The sequence below is a fragment of the Anopheles darlingi genome, chromosome 2 (genome assembly GCF_943734745.1).
Source record: "Anopheles darlingi chromosome 2, idAnoDarlMG_H_01, whole genome shotgun sequence".
NCBI lineage: Eukaryota > Metazoa > Arthropoda > Insecta > Diptera > Culicidae > Anopheles > Anopheles darlingi.
The window spans coordinates 71,888,557-71,903,549 of NC_064874.1; the positions used below are offsets into that span (position 1 = coordinate 71,888,557).

The 14,993-nt window shown below is 46.4% G+C and overlaps 4 protein-coding genes across 4 annotated transcripts in view; 1 reads left to right on the forward strand and 3 right to left on the reverse strand.

Annotated features, from left to right (window-relative positions):
• The window catches only part of LOC125951747 (atrial natriuretic peptide receptor 1), an 11,177-nt gene extending 5,603 nt beyond the window's left edge, over nt 1-5,574 (reverse strand). Inside the window, exons 1-5 of the mRNA XM_049680754.1 lie at nt 4,974-5,574; nt 4,774-4,885; nt 2,373-2,538; nt 375-452; nt 1-256 (exon numbers count right to left, since the gene is read on the reverse strand). The exon at nt 1-256 is cut by the window's left edge and continues 21 nt beyond it. Coding sequence (XP_049536711.1) covers nt 1-256; nt 375-452; nt 2,373-2,538; nt 4,774-4,885; nt 4,974-5,391 — 1,030 coding nt within the window. The 5' untranslated portion in view covers nt 5,392-5,574. The remainder of the gene's footprint in view (nt 257-374; nt 453-2,372; nt 2,539-4,773; nt 4,886-4,973) is intronic.
• A 3,422-nt stretch (nt 5,575-8,996) lies between these two features.
• On the reverse strand, nt 8,997-10,340 carry LOC125952241 (testis-specific zinc finger protein topi-like). Its single transcript, XM_049681593.1, has one exon. It carries the CDS (start codon nt 10,338-10,340, stop codon nt 8,997-8,999), a length of 1,344 nt encoding a protein of 447 aa, XP_049537550.1.
• Nucleotides 10,341-11,040: 700 nt separating this feature from the next.
• LOC125951578 (leptin receptor overlapping transcript-like 1) lies at nt 11,041-11,828 on the reverse strand. Its single transcript, XM_049680508.1, has 3 exons — nt 11,749-11,828; nt 11,511-11,688; nt 11,041-11,433 (listed from the first exon to the last, which is right to left on the reverse strand). Exons 1-3 carry the CDS (start codon nt 11,814-11,816, stop codon nt 11,326-11,328), a joined length of 354 nt encoding a protein of 117 aa, XP_049536465.1. The 5' UTR covers nt 11,817-11,828; the 3' UTR covers nt 11,041-11,325.
• Nucleotides 11,829-12,424: 596 nt separating this feature from the next.
• LOC125959509 (augmin complex subunit dgt3) lies at nt 12,425-14,749 on the forward strand. The gene is made up of 7 exons (XM_049692334.1): nt 12,425-12,442; nt 12,509-12,648; nt 12,709-13,075; nt 13,154-13,458; nt 13,535-14,104; nt 14,177-14,354; nt 14,431-14,749. Exons 1-7 carry the CDS (start codon nt 12,425-12,427, stop codon nt 14,602-14,604), a joined length of 1,752 nt encoding a protein of 583 aa, XP_049548291.1. The 3' UTR covers nt 14,605-14,749.
• Nucleotides 14,750-14,993: the final 244 nt, after the last annotated feature.

The window sequence follows — 14,993 nt, forward strand, 5'->3', positions numbered from 1 at the left end:
CCGTCAGGTACGCCTCGATGTCCTCCTCCTCGTTGCCGTCGAGCTCGCGGACAAACTTCAGCAACTCCTCGTCCTTCAGGCCATACTCGAGGTTCTTGCCCACCGTCAGCGAGAACAGATCGGACCGGTCGATGATCAGGGCAATGTGGCGCCACCCGAACTGTCGGAAGATGCTCGAGAACACCAGCTTCAGTCGGCACTGGCAGTACGATGTGCGGGTCAGCGTTTGGTACCGGGATTTGTCCTTAAAAATGCCCTAAATGACCCCATGGTTGGCGGAAGGCAGAAGACGAGAGGTGATAAATAAAACAAATCCTTGACAAACACACCAACTACACCACTCCCTCTGCATACACACACACAGCCATGCTTACCGAGCTATCGTTTTTCCACCTGTTGCTCAAGCGACCCAATATGCCGGATGTCACCGAGAGTTCACCTTCGGACGGTGGCTAACGAGAAGGATGGAAGACCGAAGACAGTGAGCAAAAGAACAGAAGCACGGGACACCGTTAGTATGCCTTGGCATGCCTTGGCATACGATGTCTCAAGCACATCGTTTCGCTCTCGGGGCAAGGAAAGGAGGTCAGGGAACTATAATTTTCCTTTGCAATCTAGCGTGATTGCGACACCCCCAACCCCCTCGACCACATACACACACACATCCGGTGACACACGATATCAATCGCCACGGAACTTGACATCTACTTATTCTTATGCTACCGAGTGGCTGGCTGAGCCAATTAACAAGTGCATTGTACGACGCTAGGTGTAAAGTAACATAGGTGTTCACATAAATATAGACGCTAAGTGAATTAAGATGAAGAAAACGAAGAGAAACTGCTTTTAAAATGAAAGAGAGTGAAAAAATTAATATGAACAATTATGTGCAAACAATAGTATTAAAAGAAAGTGTAAGACAATTTTGAGACTAGCATCGAAACATAAAAAGGATCAATAAGGAAAGGAAAAGAGTTATTTAAAAAAGAAAGAGAAACTCAAACGTGTTTGTTGTCTTAAACAAGATTTTAGTTAAGTTGAGCATGACAATGAGTGAATAAATTTTCGTTGAAATATACTTAAATAAATGTTAAAAGAAATGTTAAACAGTCAGATATGCTGTTAAAAGAAATGTTAAACAGTCAGATAAAAGGACTCTAATATGCTACCAAGCACAGTTTTACCCTCGGAAGGTCACATTAAAGAGACTGAAGTTTACAGTTTTATCCAGCGGAGCATAGCAAAGTTTGCACAATGTTTCAATAGGGTTCGATAAGATAAAGACACACACACACGAACGGGTGGCACACATGGTTGACTCAATAATCCTCGAGAGAAATTATGTATTTATGCGCATAAGATGGTAGATTTATTGAACCATATTGAACCGAGCCACCGCCGCCACCGAGCGGGTGGTGCATCGAATTGATGCGAGAACCTAGCGCCTGGCGGTGAAAGTAAGCGGCAAGTTCCTTCGATGAGAGGAGCCTGCGGAGGTGGCGCTCGATTCTCGGACGAAAAACGTGAACCGAGATCGGATAAAAGGACATTCATCCATTCAGGCGGACATTTCTGCCCCATTAGCTTCGACTTCCGAAGCGTCGTCTTCCGGGACGCGCCGCTAGAAGAGCACCAAAGTGATTGGATCCTGGCATCGACCGGCCGGTCGGTCGGTCGGTTTAACGGAATGATGGGCCATTTTTCTCCTCCGGCACACATCGTCCCTTCCTTTTGTCTTTCCTCCCACACCGATGGTCAGCCTGATTGAGCCACAATGGCTAGCCGGGAGGTATGGTGGTGGTGACAAAGAAATCAACCGAAATCAAATGACATGCATTGCGTGATGGGCCGAGCTGGCGGTTGATCGCCGGGCGCGTTGGGCGCATTGTATTTATAGAAATCACGACCACGGCGATTGTGGCGATGGAACAGACGGAGAATGGCAGGAAATGAGAAAAGATATCCAACCCCGGGGCCGAGCCACTGCCGAGATGGGACATGATGATGACATTTAATAGCAGCTTAAACACACACACACGCACACACTCACACACCCAGACTCTGGAAGAATGCTAGATTAAGCCCTCGCGCAATGGCATCGAAGATGGCGTGCTTCGGTGTCGCTAACCAGAGTGATAGGCAGCAATCAAGGAAATTATCCTGTCGCAAGACTGGAAGCTGCGATAAAATGAAGTAATGGTCGAGCAAAGCCATCGGGCCGATGAGGCACGAGCCCTCTAAGCCCTCTGATTATCTTACGCTACATTAAGTATTAATTGCGGAATTGTCCCTCTTAATGAATTTGTTCTTTCACCGTAATCGCGATCCTGGCCGGGTTGTGCAGACGGACGAATGAGTTCACCGTGGCCTACCTGATCACCCATACCGGTGATGATGGGTGTATTCCAGTAGTCGGCCAGCTGAGCGACCGGTTCAAGGGCGAAGGCACAGGCCGGTCCAATGAAGGCGATCACGCTGTACTTGAAGTGCATATCGGCGGCCAATCCCGGTGACTTGGAACCAGAGCAGGATGCGTAGCTGTGGATAGGGGAAGCATGAAAACATTGAAACATTAGCGGAAGAAGCTAAGTAGGCGACAAACAATCGGATTGCATATTTAACTTTTTTCACCATTTTAACTCAACATTTAAATCAAAGATGAAAACAAGCATTTTCAATGGATTTTGGAGAAAAATTGATATACAAAACTACTGGCAATAAAACTGCCGTCACTCACATAACCAAACGAACTCTCGTTCGTCTGTTTAAGATGGGAAGAGCTTGACGTACGTTTCCCTCCTACCAAAAAACCCGCAGCGCCTTGTGGTGTTTGTGCTCCATTTTATTGGTATCATTTAATTGTCCTCAAATATCTGTCGTCCGGACGGGTCGTGGATGGAGTCTGGAGCTGTCTGCATGCCGAGCATGTGTGAACGTGATGGCGCACTGTTTGCCCTAGGGCCTCGCCACAGCGAGACAAACAAGGAGCGCGCAAAATGAAGAAAAGATCTGTGGAGCTTTGTTTTCCTTTCTCCACCACCGACTGGTGGCTGATGGGCGACAATTTGGGGTGACCTCTTCCCGTTAATTCTACCCTTCATCATGCTGGCGCCAGCCCATTTTGGGAGTTTGATTGACGAAGGAAAAAGCAAAAAAATAAACAATTCGTTTGCGCCGCTGGAGTTCGTCTTTTCGAGGTCAGAGCGCCGTGTGCCAGAGTTCGGTGTGTGTGTGTGTGTGCGTGCGTATGTATCCGGGGTGTGTCTGGTGAGCACGCAAAAAAGGGGGACAACACATCATTTACATAAGTATGCCTATTTACTTCTCGAGGTGACATCTGCCCGAAATGAGGATGCACACGGAAAGCGATGGCGGAGTAAAGAGGTCAGCACAGCACAGGGGACACCACAGTGAACCACAAACGGTCGTATGATGATAGCAGAGTTGAACCGTTGGCCCGAAAACACTACGTTCTACACTCTGTGTTGCTTCCTGGATGGACCACAGGCAAGGAGAGAGAACGAGAGGGAGGGAGAGACGAATGGGGCACGTCAAGGGGTTCACAAGGAGGTAGCGAAAGGGACAATTTCAGGAATTACAATCATCTCACGTACATCGCACGATTGCTTGCCAATGCTAGGAGTGGCCGAAACCGCTTGTTGCTCGATTGCAAAAGTTAGCACACCATAATGTTTCCCGCTCGGACCATTTCTTCTCGCAGAGATCGGGTTGCTTGCTGGCCATGAATGTGGTTTTGTAAAAAAAAAAAATAAAACAATCCTTCACCACTGGAACGTGAATAGCCTTGATGGCGACTAATTTTTAGATGGACAGTGCAGCATTATGGGTTTCTTTAATTTATAATGATTTCCCAAAGATGGCACAGAGACGTCTATCACTGCTCTTCTCGTTTAAATGCCCAATCGCGTATTTATGAAAAGTTTAATCAATTCAGCATCTAAGCAACAGAAAGCACAATTGAAGTCAGTTGCAATACACTACACAATAACGTTGAAGAACCGTTGGTGACATTTTACTGGTTACCAAAGGAAGATTCCATAAGTTGCTCCAAAAACATAGTAAAGTAATCATAAAAAATACGCTTTTTTTTAACGAAACACAATAAATTATGATTTTTTCGTTGATCTTATTGCAGTCATTCCATAACCCAAGATCTATCAGATTATTGCCGGTACAGCAGTCGGAACATTTTTAAATACTTTATACAGGACACTGGTTTTACCGACAGATTTACCACGTTGCAAAAAATTAAGTATAAGTAGAAGGTCAAAATGTGTACAATTGTAGTTGCATCGTTGTGAAATATGTTATCTAGCAACTCCTCCGGAACAAGTCCCCGGCTTGCTAGATCACAGCGAGTTGAATGGATAATGTATTTAAAAATAAAAAAAATTAATATGCATAATGCTGCTAGCGGTTAAACATACGGCTCGCCCGTCATAATATATGTTAAAAAAAAAATGCTGCTAGCGTTGCATTTAGAATACCAGGCAGACAATGCCGTTGATAGAGTGAATGTATATTTTTAAAAAATTGAAAGAAACCTCCATCCAGTAGCTGACAACGGAGAGCCTCTTCTCAGCCAATCCTAGTATCTTTGATACGTTTTTGTAAGTATCGGTTGGCTAACTGTGTCCCAATATTCTGCAGTCAAGTTTATTGTGAAGCACCAGGAAAACTTACACCATTAAGAAACAAAACGAAACTCTTAAAAGTATGCTTTAATGGCGGAACCGTCGAATGAACACTTACGCTGCCTGCACCTTCAGGAGTTGCACGTTGTGCGCCTTCTTAAGACTGTGGTTTACGATATCCAGCGCCAGGTCGATGGCAGGTCCGCACCGCTCCAGATCGAACGGCGAGTCTGAGCGGGACAGATTAAAAACAAATACTTCACCTCCAGCCGTTTATGGTCCAGCTTACCTGGCACGGCGACGCACTATAAAACTTACCCAAATGCGAAGCCATTAGTACCCCGACGTAGTACACGGTGTAGTTGGCATCCTTTGGCACGGGTGCCACCTCCAGCTTGTTAAGGCTGCGCTTCTGAATGCGATTTGTTGCCGTAGCGGTGGCAGCGACGGCGCTGGCCGTGCCACTAGTTCCATTCATTTTACCTGCACCGCTCACCAACGCCGCCGGTACTAAAATGCCGGATTCATCCTCCTCCAGACTGTAGTCACTCCCTTCGCCGTCGCAATTCGTCCCACATAGGCTGCTGAGCAACATACCAAGTTCCGTATCCTCGAGCGAACGGCCAGCCCGACGGTCACGGTGCGTTTCCGAGGGACCACAGAGGGCCGTCTGGAGCAGGGTACACTGGAGCAGCAACACCAGCACCACGACGAACCACCGGTCCACGTAAGCCATCACGGAATGAGAACTATTTCGGTTGCTCCTACACTATTTCACGGTCACGGGGGTCCCGAGGGTAAACGGAGCGTTAATCCTCGGTTGCGCGCCAACTGTCGCGCCAAACGCCTGCGAAAGGCACTGTCGGGGGTCCACTTATTGCACTATCAGCATCAGTAGTAGCTCTGGCACTACTACTGCTGATGCCTGCGTGTAAAAGGTGACAGGGAGTGCCATCCCTAGACGGTGCTGACTCGGTGCGCCCCGGTGCGTGTCACGCGATGGCCTGCGCTTCGCCGTTCGCATTTTACGCCTTCCAATGCGCGTGGCATCACATTTGCATGGGCAGCAAATAAAATGTAGTTATTTACAAATTAATTCTTCGCATAAATTCGGATACAATAATCGGGCGTCGCACATCAATACGGTCCCCGCCCTGGGCTGTTGTGGCACTGGGGACATGGGTAAGAGTGGGACTCGAGAGGCTGCCGGGATGGGTGCAGCGCCGCCGCGAGCTAATAGCTTCACGAGTCGTTGGCTGGCCGATTTTCCAGACCGTTTGTTTTATTTTTCGCTACTGAGCTTCAGCGAGCGATACCGTCTGTGCCCGATACGGCCCTTATCTAGAGTATCCTAGATACAAGGACATTAAATGTGGACCTGGGTGGAAGGCAACACTTTGTAGGCACCACGTCGGTGCCTACTTGATCGTGTTAATTGGAAACTAAAATAGCGATGGTGTAGTGGAAATGCTTTAAATGACTTTAAATTTTTCTTTAACTTAATCGTGAGCTTTTTTTTATCCTCAACACGTGTTTTCATGTTCTATAAACATTCCCGCGTGTATGTGAATATTATAAAAAATATTTTCAATTACTTCACTACTGTTTCTTCATCGGTTGGAACGTGCGCTATCCGTAACACATTCAATGTTCAGCATCACACAAAGAATCATGAATCGGATTTCATGCTTTCAGCACGATAGTTGGCCGGGCAATAGGATAAAACAACCATACTAGACAAACAGGCAGCATAGTCACGTATCCCATCTATCCATCCAAAGCGAAGGATATGTTGGGACCGAGATCTCGGGGTATGTTTAGGATGTTCGGTGGAACTGAAGCGCAAAAGAAAATGATGAAAAATGAAAGATAAATACAGACTAACCAGATGAACCATCCCGGGTGCAAAAAAGGACAAAACGACACCGTAGTAGACCGGTCTAAACCATCGTGTACCCACGGAGAATGGAGCTACGAAGTGAGCCGTGAAGGGGCAACGTCGTGACCCGTGTTCGTAACGCAGACGGTTTCGTGGATGATGGCCGCCGTCACCAAATGGTTTGCCGAAAAGACAAAAGGAACAAAAGAACCGAGTGATTCTCATCAGTATCATCATCAGCAGCATCACCACAACGAACAGGCGTGAAGAACATAGTCAGCAGTGGTATTATGATTGTGTTCTCACATCAGTCCCTATTAGATGGTAACGGTTTCTTGGCAATGGTTACACTACAGTTGGCGTGCGGCTTTGGGGCGGACCACCTGTTGCGCTCACGGAATGCGTGGCGTCCTGCTTTCGACGTGCGTTGGACACCTTCGTTAGGAATCAATCACCAGATTAAATATCCGCATTTTCCAGCCCGGTTGAACTGGCCAAATTGTATTGCCATTGATATGCTAAACACCAGCACACCGGCATTTAGGGCACGTCTTTCACCGTATCCTTTCGATCACTTTAAATTTCCTTGCACGTCCTTTGTGCGGGCATTCCGTGCATACAAGATTGAATTGCTAAGCCCTCGCTGTGTCGCTGTCGCTGTACGGTGTAACTATCAATCACAGGAATCTTGTCCCTTGGTATGTACGGATCACAATCACGGACGCAAATTACATTGGACTCGAGGAGGAATCGCACCGATGGACGCCTATCAAACCTAGGTGTCTAGGTGTGTGCCACGTGTGACGTGCACTGAAGGCAGCAGCTTTTATGACACCCGCTCTGTTGGGCGCAGTTTTCAATTAAATTACACCCGTCCACTCCCACGGATCCACACTCCAGATTGCTGCTTCAGGTAAACAAAATCAATTAGAAACGATTGGCAGCATCGTTGAACCGATTTGAGTATGGCCACTGAACAGCTAGCAACAGGTGTAACTACTACTTGAACGCGACATCCTGAACGTGAGACGGTTTCCTTGCGACTACCTTCGACTTCTTTAGAATCTGGCGGAAAGACTCTTGGCCATAGAAACACCAACCACTGCACTGAGCGCACTAATGCACTTGATGGAAATGGTATCCTCCTTAGGTGGCCTCAGCCATATGGAGGCCTTCACTTTGGCACATGCTGGAATCCTGAGACACACTGAGACACTGAAACACACCGCCAGGAGCCGATCCTGATCCGTGTATTCCTGCACTTGATAGCAACTGGCGTCCGATTGAGCGGCCGGTGCGATAAGAGCGCTCCTTTTATACAATCCACGAACAAGGGGGAGGGCCGAGCCGAACGTACGATGCTGGTCGGTTCCGATCGGGCGCTCGAGCTCCTCCTTGGGCACCCCTCCTCGAGGATGCCACCGAACGATTGCAGCCATTTGTTGCATGTGGACCGATCTTCCCGTTTTGATTCCAGATTTCCTCTCTCCCGGCCTACACTCGCCCGGGCGACCTTCGAAGTCAATAGGGGGATGATACCACCATACCCTGCCGGGATTGATTGAATGGCTCCAGAGCCCAGTTGACGGCTGTGGCTACTCGTCGCGCGTACCCGCGTCTGACCGCGTCCTAGCACCTCGTTTACAGGGGAATTGCCGCGCCCTCTATCAACTTGCGCAACGCGAACTGGGATGCGAATGGCTTTGCTGCTACCATTTGTTCGCTCAACGTGTAATTATCATTTCAATCGGGAAGCACCATCTACTACTCTATATATACACCGTGGCACGGGTTCTGTGATAACGTCTCGACCCTCGTTGCCGCGTTCTCTTTACGCCCACATGGTTGGCTGAGCTTTTGCTATGCCGGGCAGCGTGGTTGATGCCTTGCAATTTTATGCTCGATTACTTCTAGACAGCTGGCGTTGCTAGAATCTTACAACGGATGGCACTGAAATCCGGTGCGGTTGCCATGGTGGCACGGTTTGTAGTAGCAAGCGAGCGAGTAGCAGACGAGCAGCGTGGACACGTTGCTACGAGTGTAGCGCGTTGAAAGAAATCCAAGGACGAGGAAGAACTTTTGGCCTGTTGCCGGTGATGTTGCTGAAAGCAAAAGATAATTTGATACAAGTTGACGCGTCATTTCGTTCGGATCTTGAGGAAACTCAATCAGATAATACAGTGATGGACCAATAAGACGGTTGGGAGAAAACGAAACACGTGTGCCGTAGACAGGCACGTGCGCAATCTAAAGTTATAAGACAAGGTGATTGAGTTTATTAGTTTAAATAGAATGATGATAAGTTAAATAATTTAGGTGAAAATTACAATGACCAATACTAGAGGTTCGCGTTGAGATCAGTCTACTACAATGTAGTGGCAGTTTTTTTTTTGATATTCTAAAGGCCCGTTGACCGTTTACCGTAAATTGCACATCACAGGCAAGCTTGCAAGTGGCTCAGCTCAGTCTCGGGAATGCTTAACGCGAACGTGTTTCTCGCGATCGCCACGTTGGCGGAACTTTTTGTCACAAAAGCTGCAATCGTACGGTTTCTCACCGGTATGTATACGTTGATGGTTTTTTAAGGCGTCCGCGCGATAGAACCGCTTGCTGCAATCGGCGCACCCGTAACGTCGTTCGCCACGGTGGATCAACCGGTGCTGGTAGAACACGGAGCCCGTCAGGAACCGTTTGTTGCAGATCTCACACAGGTAAGGCCGCTCCCCGGTGTGGCACTTGCGGACGTGATCGTTCAGGTCCGGACGGATGGTGAACCGGCGTTGGCAGCCCTTCATTGGGCAACCGAACGGCCGGACTCCGTTGTGGAAGCGCAGGTGCTGCCACAGATGGCTCGATTGCGTGTACGTTTTACCGCACTTTTCACATAGATATGGCCGGAGCGATTCACTGGTGCCATCTTCCGGTATGTTCGTCTCAGGTTTACGCTTGGTACCCGCGACGCGTGTGCGCGAGAGTGGTACCTGTGGCGCGCTTGGTTTACTAGCGGGAACAGATACGCTCGTGTGTTCCTTCTTACTATGTTCCATCAGCTCCGGCAGCGTGCAGAATAGGGAACAGCAAACTTCGCAGCACAAAGCGAGCAAATCCTCGCCAGATATGGTGTCCACTTGTCCGCTTAACGCACGTGGAAAGAAATGGTGGAACTCCTGGCGGTGAATAAACAGGCTGTCCAGATCGTCGAACAGGTAACAGCATACGTTGCAGCAGTATTTCTTCGGAAGTGTGGTAAAGCATTGCGCCTGGTACTTTTCGTACAAACTGCACTCACCGTTACGGTGCAATTTGATCTGCTCCAGATTGCAGCCAACCTTCTCGCACAAAAGACATACAAAACCATGCGATGGGCAGTGTAACGATTCGTGAAAGAACAGTGACCCTTCGTCGGAGAAAAATGTGTCACAATATTCGCACAGCAGCACCCTGCTGATGGCGACGACCCGTGAATGCTTGCTGAAAATGGTTGCGTATCGGTTCGCTGCCCAGGATGGAACGTTGGCCAGCAGCTTCTCCCAGTTGTGCCCGTTCATGTGTTGGTGGTATCGATCAACATCCGGGAAAATCGTCCCGCAGATCATACACTTTAGGGCCGCTGCCTGAAGAAGCTGTTTTGTTTTCTCCTTGGTTTGTGGTGCGCCATGGTACTTCTCCCGGTGTCGTTGTAGGCCGCTCTGAAGGACGAAGCGGTTCTTGCATTGCGTACACTCGTAGCGCTTCCTACAGGCCATGTTCGATTGCGCAATTCCATCGGGCGGGATATTTTTTCTCTGCTGCAACACGGCCTTCATGATTTGGTTGTGTTTTTTCAAATCCCGTAATGCTGATATCATTGTTTCCTTGGATAAGGGGAAAAAGCAAATTGCTCAGTTGTTCTTAAAATGGTTGATGGATGATGAGAATGCGTACCTGTTTTAATTTCTTCCTTCCTTTTCCTGTTTCTGGCAAAAACTGCTTCGTTTTGCTGCGCAATGCCTACCTTGATGCTCTCGCGGAATGTTTTTGGGGACAACTTCGTGCTTAACTTGAGTTACGTAATAGTGTCCAGGCTACTTCGATACAGATTCGTGAGCGCAATATTTTATTAGACGGATTAGGGTTTTATATGCGTTGTGGCTTTTCGGGATGGTATCAATAATCGTTTTCGGTAATAGAATCGAGTTTAATTGTGAATTCCATCATATTCTCTCGTTGCAAGCAGCAGCTCGCTGATCTTTCGTGGCTTTGGTATGCATTTAAATCCTTGAAATAGGCATCATTTGGGAGGCATAAAATCGGTCGGATAAGCCGATATTTAGGGCCGTTTCAGTTCACCATGGCAACCGGAATAAGGCTGAACACACTTTTATCGAATCCCAGCGGCATCGACGCACCATGAGGGGTGAACAAAAGCAATAAATCCGTGATTCTTTCGGAACATTCTCATGGCACTAGACTCAACATCTCGGCGGCAAGTATTTTGCCATTAATTTGAACCGGTTGAAACGATCGTGAAATAATAATTTCTGATCATCACATTTTTATTCATCTGTTTAGATTAAGTAATGTATAACGTAAAGCTAGTGTATTAGGTTTCGATAGATGAAACCAGTTCTATTCGATAACGGAAGGAAAGAAAACGTGAAAGTGTCTTATAAATTAAATCAGACCTTTCGTGCTGCATGTATACATAGGTGCCTCACGAAACATATTAGGCAATGAATCTAAGAATCCGGTATGAAAAGCGAGATGGAAACTAAAGAGTAACGAGTAAGAATGGTTTCAGGCTGCTCCACTTCACCACATGGCGGAATCATTCGATTCGAATCCAAAGAAGTACGCCAAAATCGTCGTGTATGCTACGACATTGCCGGCCACTGTGAGAATACCAGCACCCCATTGAATCTGTAGGAAAGGAAAGGGAAAAAGGAAGGAAGACGAGGGTTATTTAGGGGCCCAACATATCGTAAACATTTGCTTACCACTCCGGCACGGGCCAATACGATCGGTAAGGCGAAGCTGCTCAAGATGATTCCAATAGTGGCGAACATAGCGTTTGGTGCGCGAACGCCGTCATCTGCATTTTGGCTTCTTTTCGCTATTAACGTCGGTATCGGGCAGAGTATGTAGAACAGCACCACAAATATTGGCCACCACAAGCTGAAAGCAAAATCCCGGAAGGTGAGCGGTTTTCCTAATTAAATTAAAAATCCTTCTTACTTGTACGTCGGGAGGGCGCACGCCAAAATGATCATGGTCATCCCGATGGAGCCAAGCATGGCCAGCATTACGATTCTGTGAAGAGAACAAAAACCTTGTTTCAGTCATGATTTTCATTATCAAAATCCGAGTTCCAACAACTTACACTAGCGGAGTCGAAGGACGTTTTCATCAGCGCGAGCGATCCGCGAAGGGGCCAGGTTGAATAGAAAAAGAACATGGTGTTAGAAACGGGATTTATGCTGTTTTATGATGTTGTCGAAGGATATTCTTTTAAGGAGCAGGTGCAAAATGATTCACCCGATTTTTGTTCAACTTTTTACCTTTTAGTGATTCAGCCATTTTCGTTGTTTATCTTTTCGCGCTGCTGTTTTCCAAGCCTTTTGCACTTTCGGGGTTTCACAAAAACGACGACGGGAATTGCAAATCACTTGAATTTGTACTTATCGCACACGAAAAAGTTCAAAACCTTTGTAATTTCCCACTTTTTTCGAGATTTCTCAGGAGACCAAAACAAAAGCCAGTTCCAGGGTTGTAGCTCAGCGATTTTTGCTCATATTTTATCATCCTGCACTGTAACTGTCAAGCTGACAGTTCTTTTGACAGCTAGTTTTTTCAAAAACAAACCGACGACGCTCTTTTCAGCGCTATTAAATCGCAGCATAAAATCGCAGAAATGGAAGATACTGGCAAGGTAATTGAAGGAACGTAGAGTAGAACTACATCCTTTGTAACACGCAACCGTGGTTATTCGTTTCAGGTCATCGAAATCGTGAAAAAGATCGGGGGCGTCGATATCCGCCGTATGTGGGTTGTGCATGACGAGAACTTCCGCGATTTTTTCGATTGGTTCGCCAAGGTAGACGACGATAATCTCATCACCGATGCGCTGGATAAAGAGTAAGTTTACCCTCTTCAAGTGCGTTACGGGGTTTAAAATTGCTTCGATATGCATTTTAGCTACGATGAGCTGAAACGGCACGATGATGTTTACGAGGAGAGCGAGGTCGATGCTTTGCTGAAGCAACTGGACACCCAGTACAGCAATATCCTCGAATATACCGATCGAGATGTAACGGAATTGGAGCAGCAGCTAGAGCAGATGGTGGAAATAGAAGAGCATTATGAGCGGCTACTGGAAGACGCGAAAAAGACGGATATTTTGCTAACGAAAGAGTTGACTGACATCGAAAGAGCTACGATTGATGCGCAGTACTTGATGGAAAAGCAGGAAAAAAGCTGCCTAACGCTGGGCAAACGATTGGAAGAGAATCAGCTTATAACACAGCAGAAAATTGCGGATTTGCATCACTGTTACCTTCAGCCAGTAAGTTTTGTATCACGTGCAGAGCAACAGTGAACATGAATATCTAAATTTTCTCATTCTGATTGATTGCTTTTTCAGCAAAACCCACCACTGTTTGTGTATCAAATGCCGATTGAGCAGTTTGATGCCAAGTGCGATCAGTTCCTGAAGTACCTGCAGATGTACGTGAAGAAGCATTTCCCTGTACGACATTTAGAGGGCTTCAAATCATCAACTGAGTTGAGCAACAGCGAAGTACTCGATGAGCTAGAGGATATCAAGCTGCGTCTCGACGTGGAAGAACTGAAATTGCTCGAAGAGAAACGAGAATATGCTGGCGTCAAGCATCTGGTGGACCGTTTGCAGGATCATGAATGGATTTCCATGAAGGTTTCTGTACTAAAGTAGGTTTCGGATGTGAGCTGATAGGCGAGAGATGCGAGTAGATTGAATGGAACAATGTATATTTCAATTCTTCAGGAAACACAGCATGGAACTGAAGAATAGCAACGAGCAGGATTTATTGCGCGTGGAGCTTCTGAAAACCGATCTCGAGATGCTTATCCGGCAGGTGAACGAGCTAAGGATCGAGTCCGTACTCTATGAAACCAACCGGTCGAAGCTGGATCGGGCTATCAGCCGGTTGGAGTACATACAGCGGCTGGATGAGAGCATCTCGAAGGAATTGATGAACGCGGAGCTGCTCTGGATACTGATGAAACTGGATCTGGAAAAGATTCGCAATTGTTTCAACAACGCAGATGAAATGAATGGGGAATCGAAAAGGTGCTTCAAACGCATCGACGCGATGAAGCAGCTCGAAAAGAGTTCTTGTTTAGAGGAAACATATTCCGACTATCTGGCGCATCTTTCTGCGCTCATTCGATCCGCTACCGTGACCGACAATAGTACCATAGTGGAAGCAACGGATAATGGATTGAAAGGGTGTTTGCAGCACTTCACCAGTCTATCAAAGCGCATCATGAAGCAGGTGGAATCGGTTGCAAAAGGAAAATATCACAAAAAGATCAAGAACGTACTCGAGAGACTGTAAGTGGTATTAGAATATAAGGAATTGGCATGATGTACCGGTTGCGCTAAATGAGGATAATCATTTTCCAGATCCACCCAGGAAAAACTGTTGTCGCGGTTTGTATTTGATGGTCCATTACGCTATCCCCAGTTCTACGATCAAGAGTATTTGGAACGAGTGCAACAGCTAAGCTTCTTGCTGGGACTGTTGGAACGCGATGAACGGAGTGTCCGCAAAGATGTTGTGCAGAACATTGAAGAGTCCAAGGTAAGTTGTGGTCGAGAGTTTTCGTTACATTTCATATGCGATAAGCTAAACCAATTTTTCAATATGTCGTCTACAGCAAAGCCAGAAATTTAAAATGTACAAGCAAAGGCTGTGGATTTGGTTTTTAACCGAGCCAAAAAAGGTGACGAATGCTATTAAGGAAATTACCGCTGAAGCATCGAAAACGGCTAGCTATAAGACCTTATCGGGCATCAAATGTAAATCGATAGCAGATGATTTGAAGTATTAGCAGCCGGAACCAACCAACGGGACAATTAAAACGGAGAATGAAGCTCGGGTTTACGTCCAAGGGTTATACAATCTCTCATTATTTTACTTTCGTTTCATTTCACTTCAATTCATGTTACAAACAATTAGTAATAAAAATAGTTTTTTAAAACAAAGAAGATCCACTCATGCACACGCGGAAATGGAGTTTACTGCAATTCAAAGTGATATAAATGCCTGCTGCATATCGATTACTTTTGTACAATTACGAGGTTGAAAATATAAAATTAAGTTTTTTATTGAAGAACATTATGGTCAGATAATAAACAAAACTATGATTAAATTTAAATATCTTCGTTTTAATATATGCTTGAATGAATAATGCATGGTGTATCTGTTTCTTTCGGAACG

Coding starts and splice junctions, on each gene's coding strand:
- LOC125959509 (XM_049692334.1), top strand. Junction 12,649..12,708: donor ACCGATGCGCTGGATAAAGA/GTAAGTTTACCC, acceptor TATGCATTTTAG/CTACGATGAGCTGAAACGGC. Junction 13,459..13,534: donor ATGAAGGTTTCTGTACTAAA/GTAGGTTTCGGA, acceptor TCAATTCTTCAG/GAAACACAGCATGGAACTGA.
- LOC125952241 (XM_049681593.1), bottom strand. CDS start 10,340: ATGAAGGCCGTGTTGCAGCAGAGAAAAAATATCCCGCCCGATGGAATT.
- LOC125951578 (XM_049680508.1), bottom strand. CDS start 11,816: ATGCTGGCCATGCTTGGCTCCATCGGGATGACCATGATCATTTTGGCG. Junction 11,689..11,748: donor TGCGCCCTCCCGACGTACAA/GTAAGAAGGATT, acceptor TTTTGCTTTCAG/CTTGTGGTGGCCAATATTTG. Junction 11,434..11,510: donor TATTGGCCCGTGCCGGAGTG/GTAAGCAAATGT, acceptor CCTTTCCTACAG/ATTCAATGGGGTGCTGGTAT.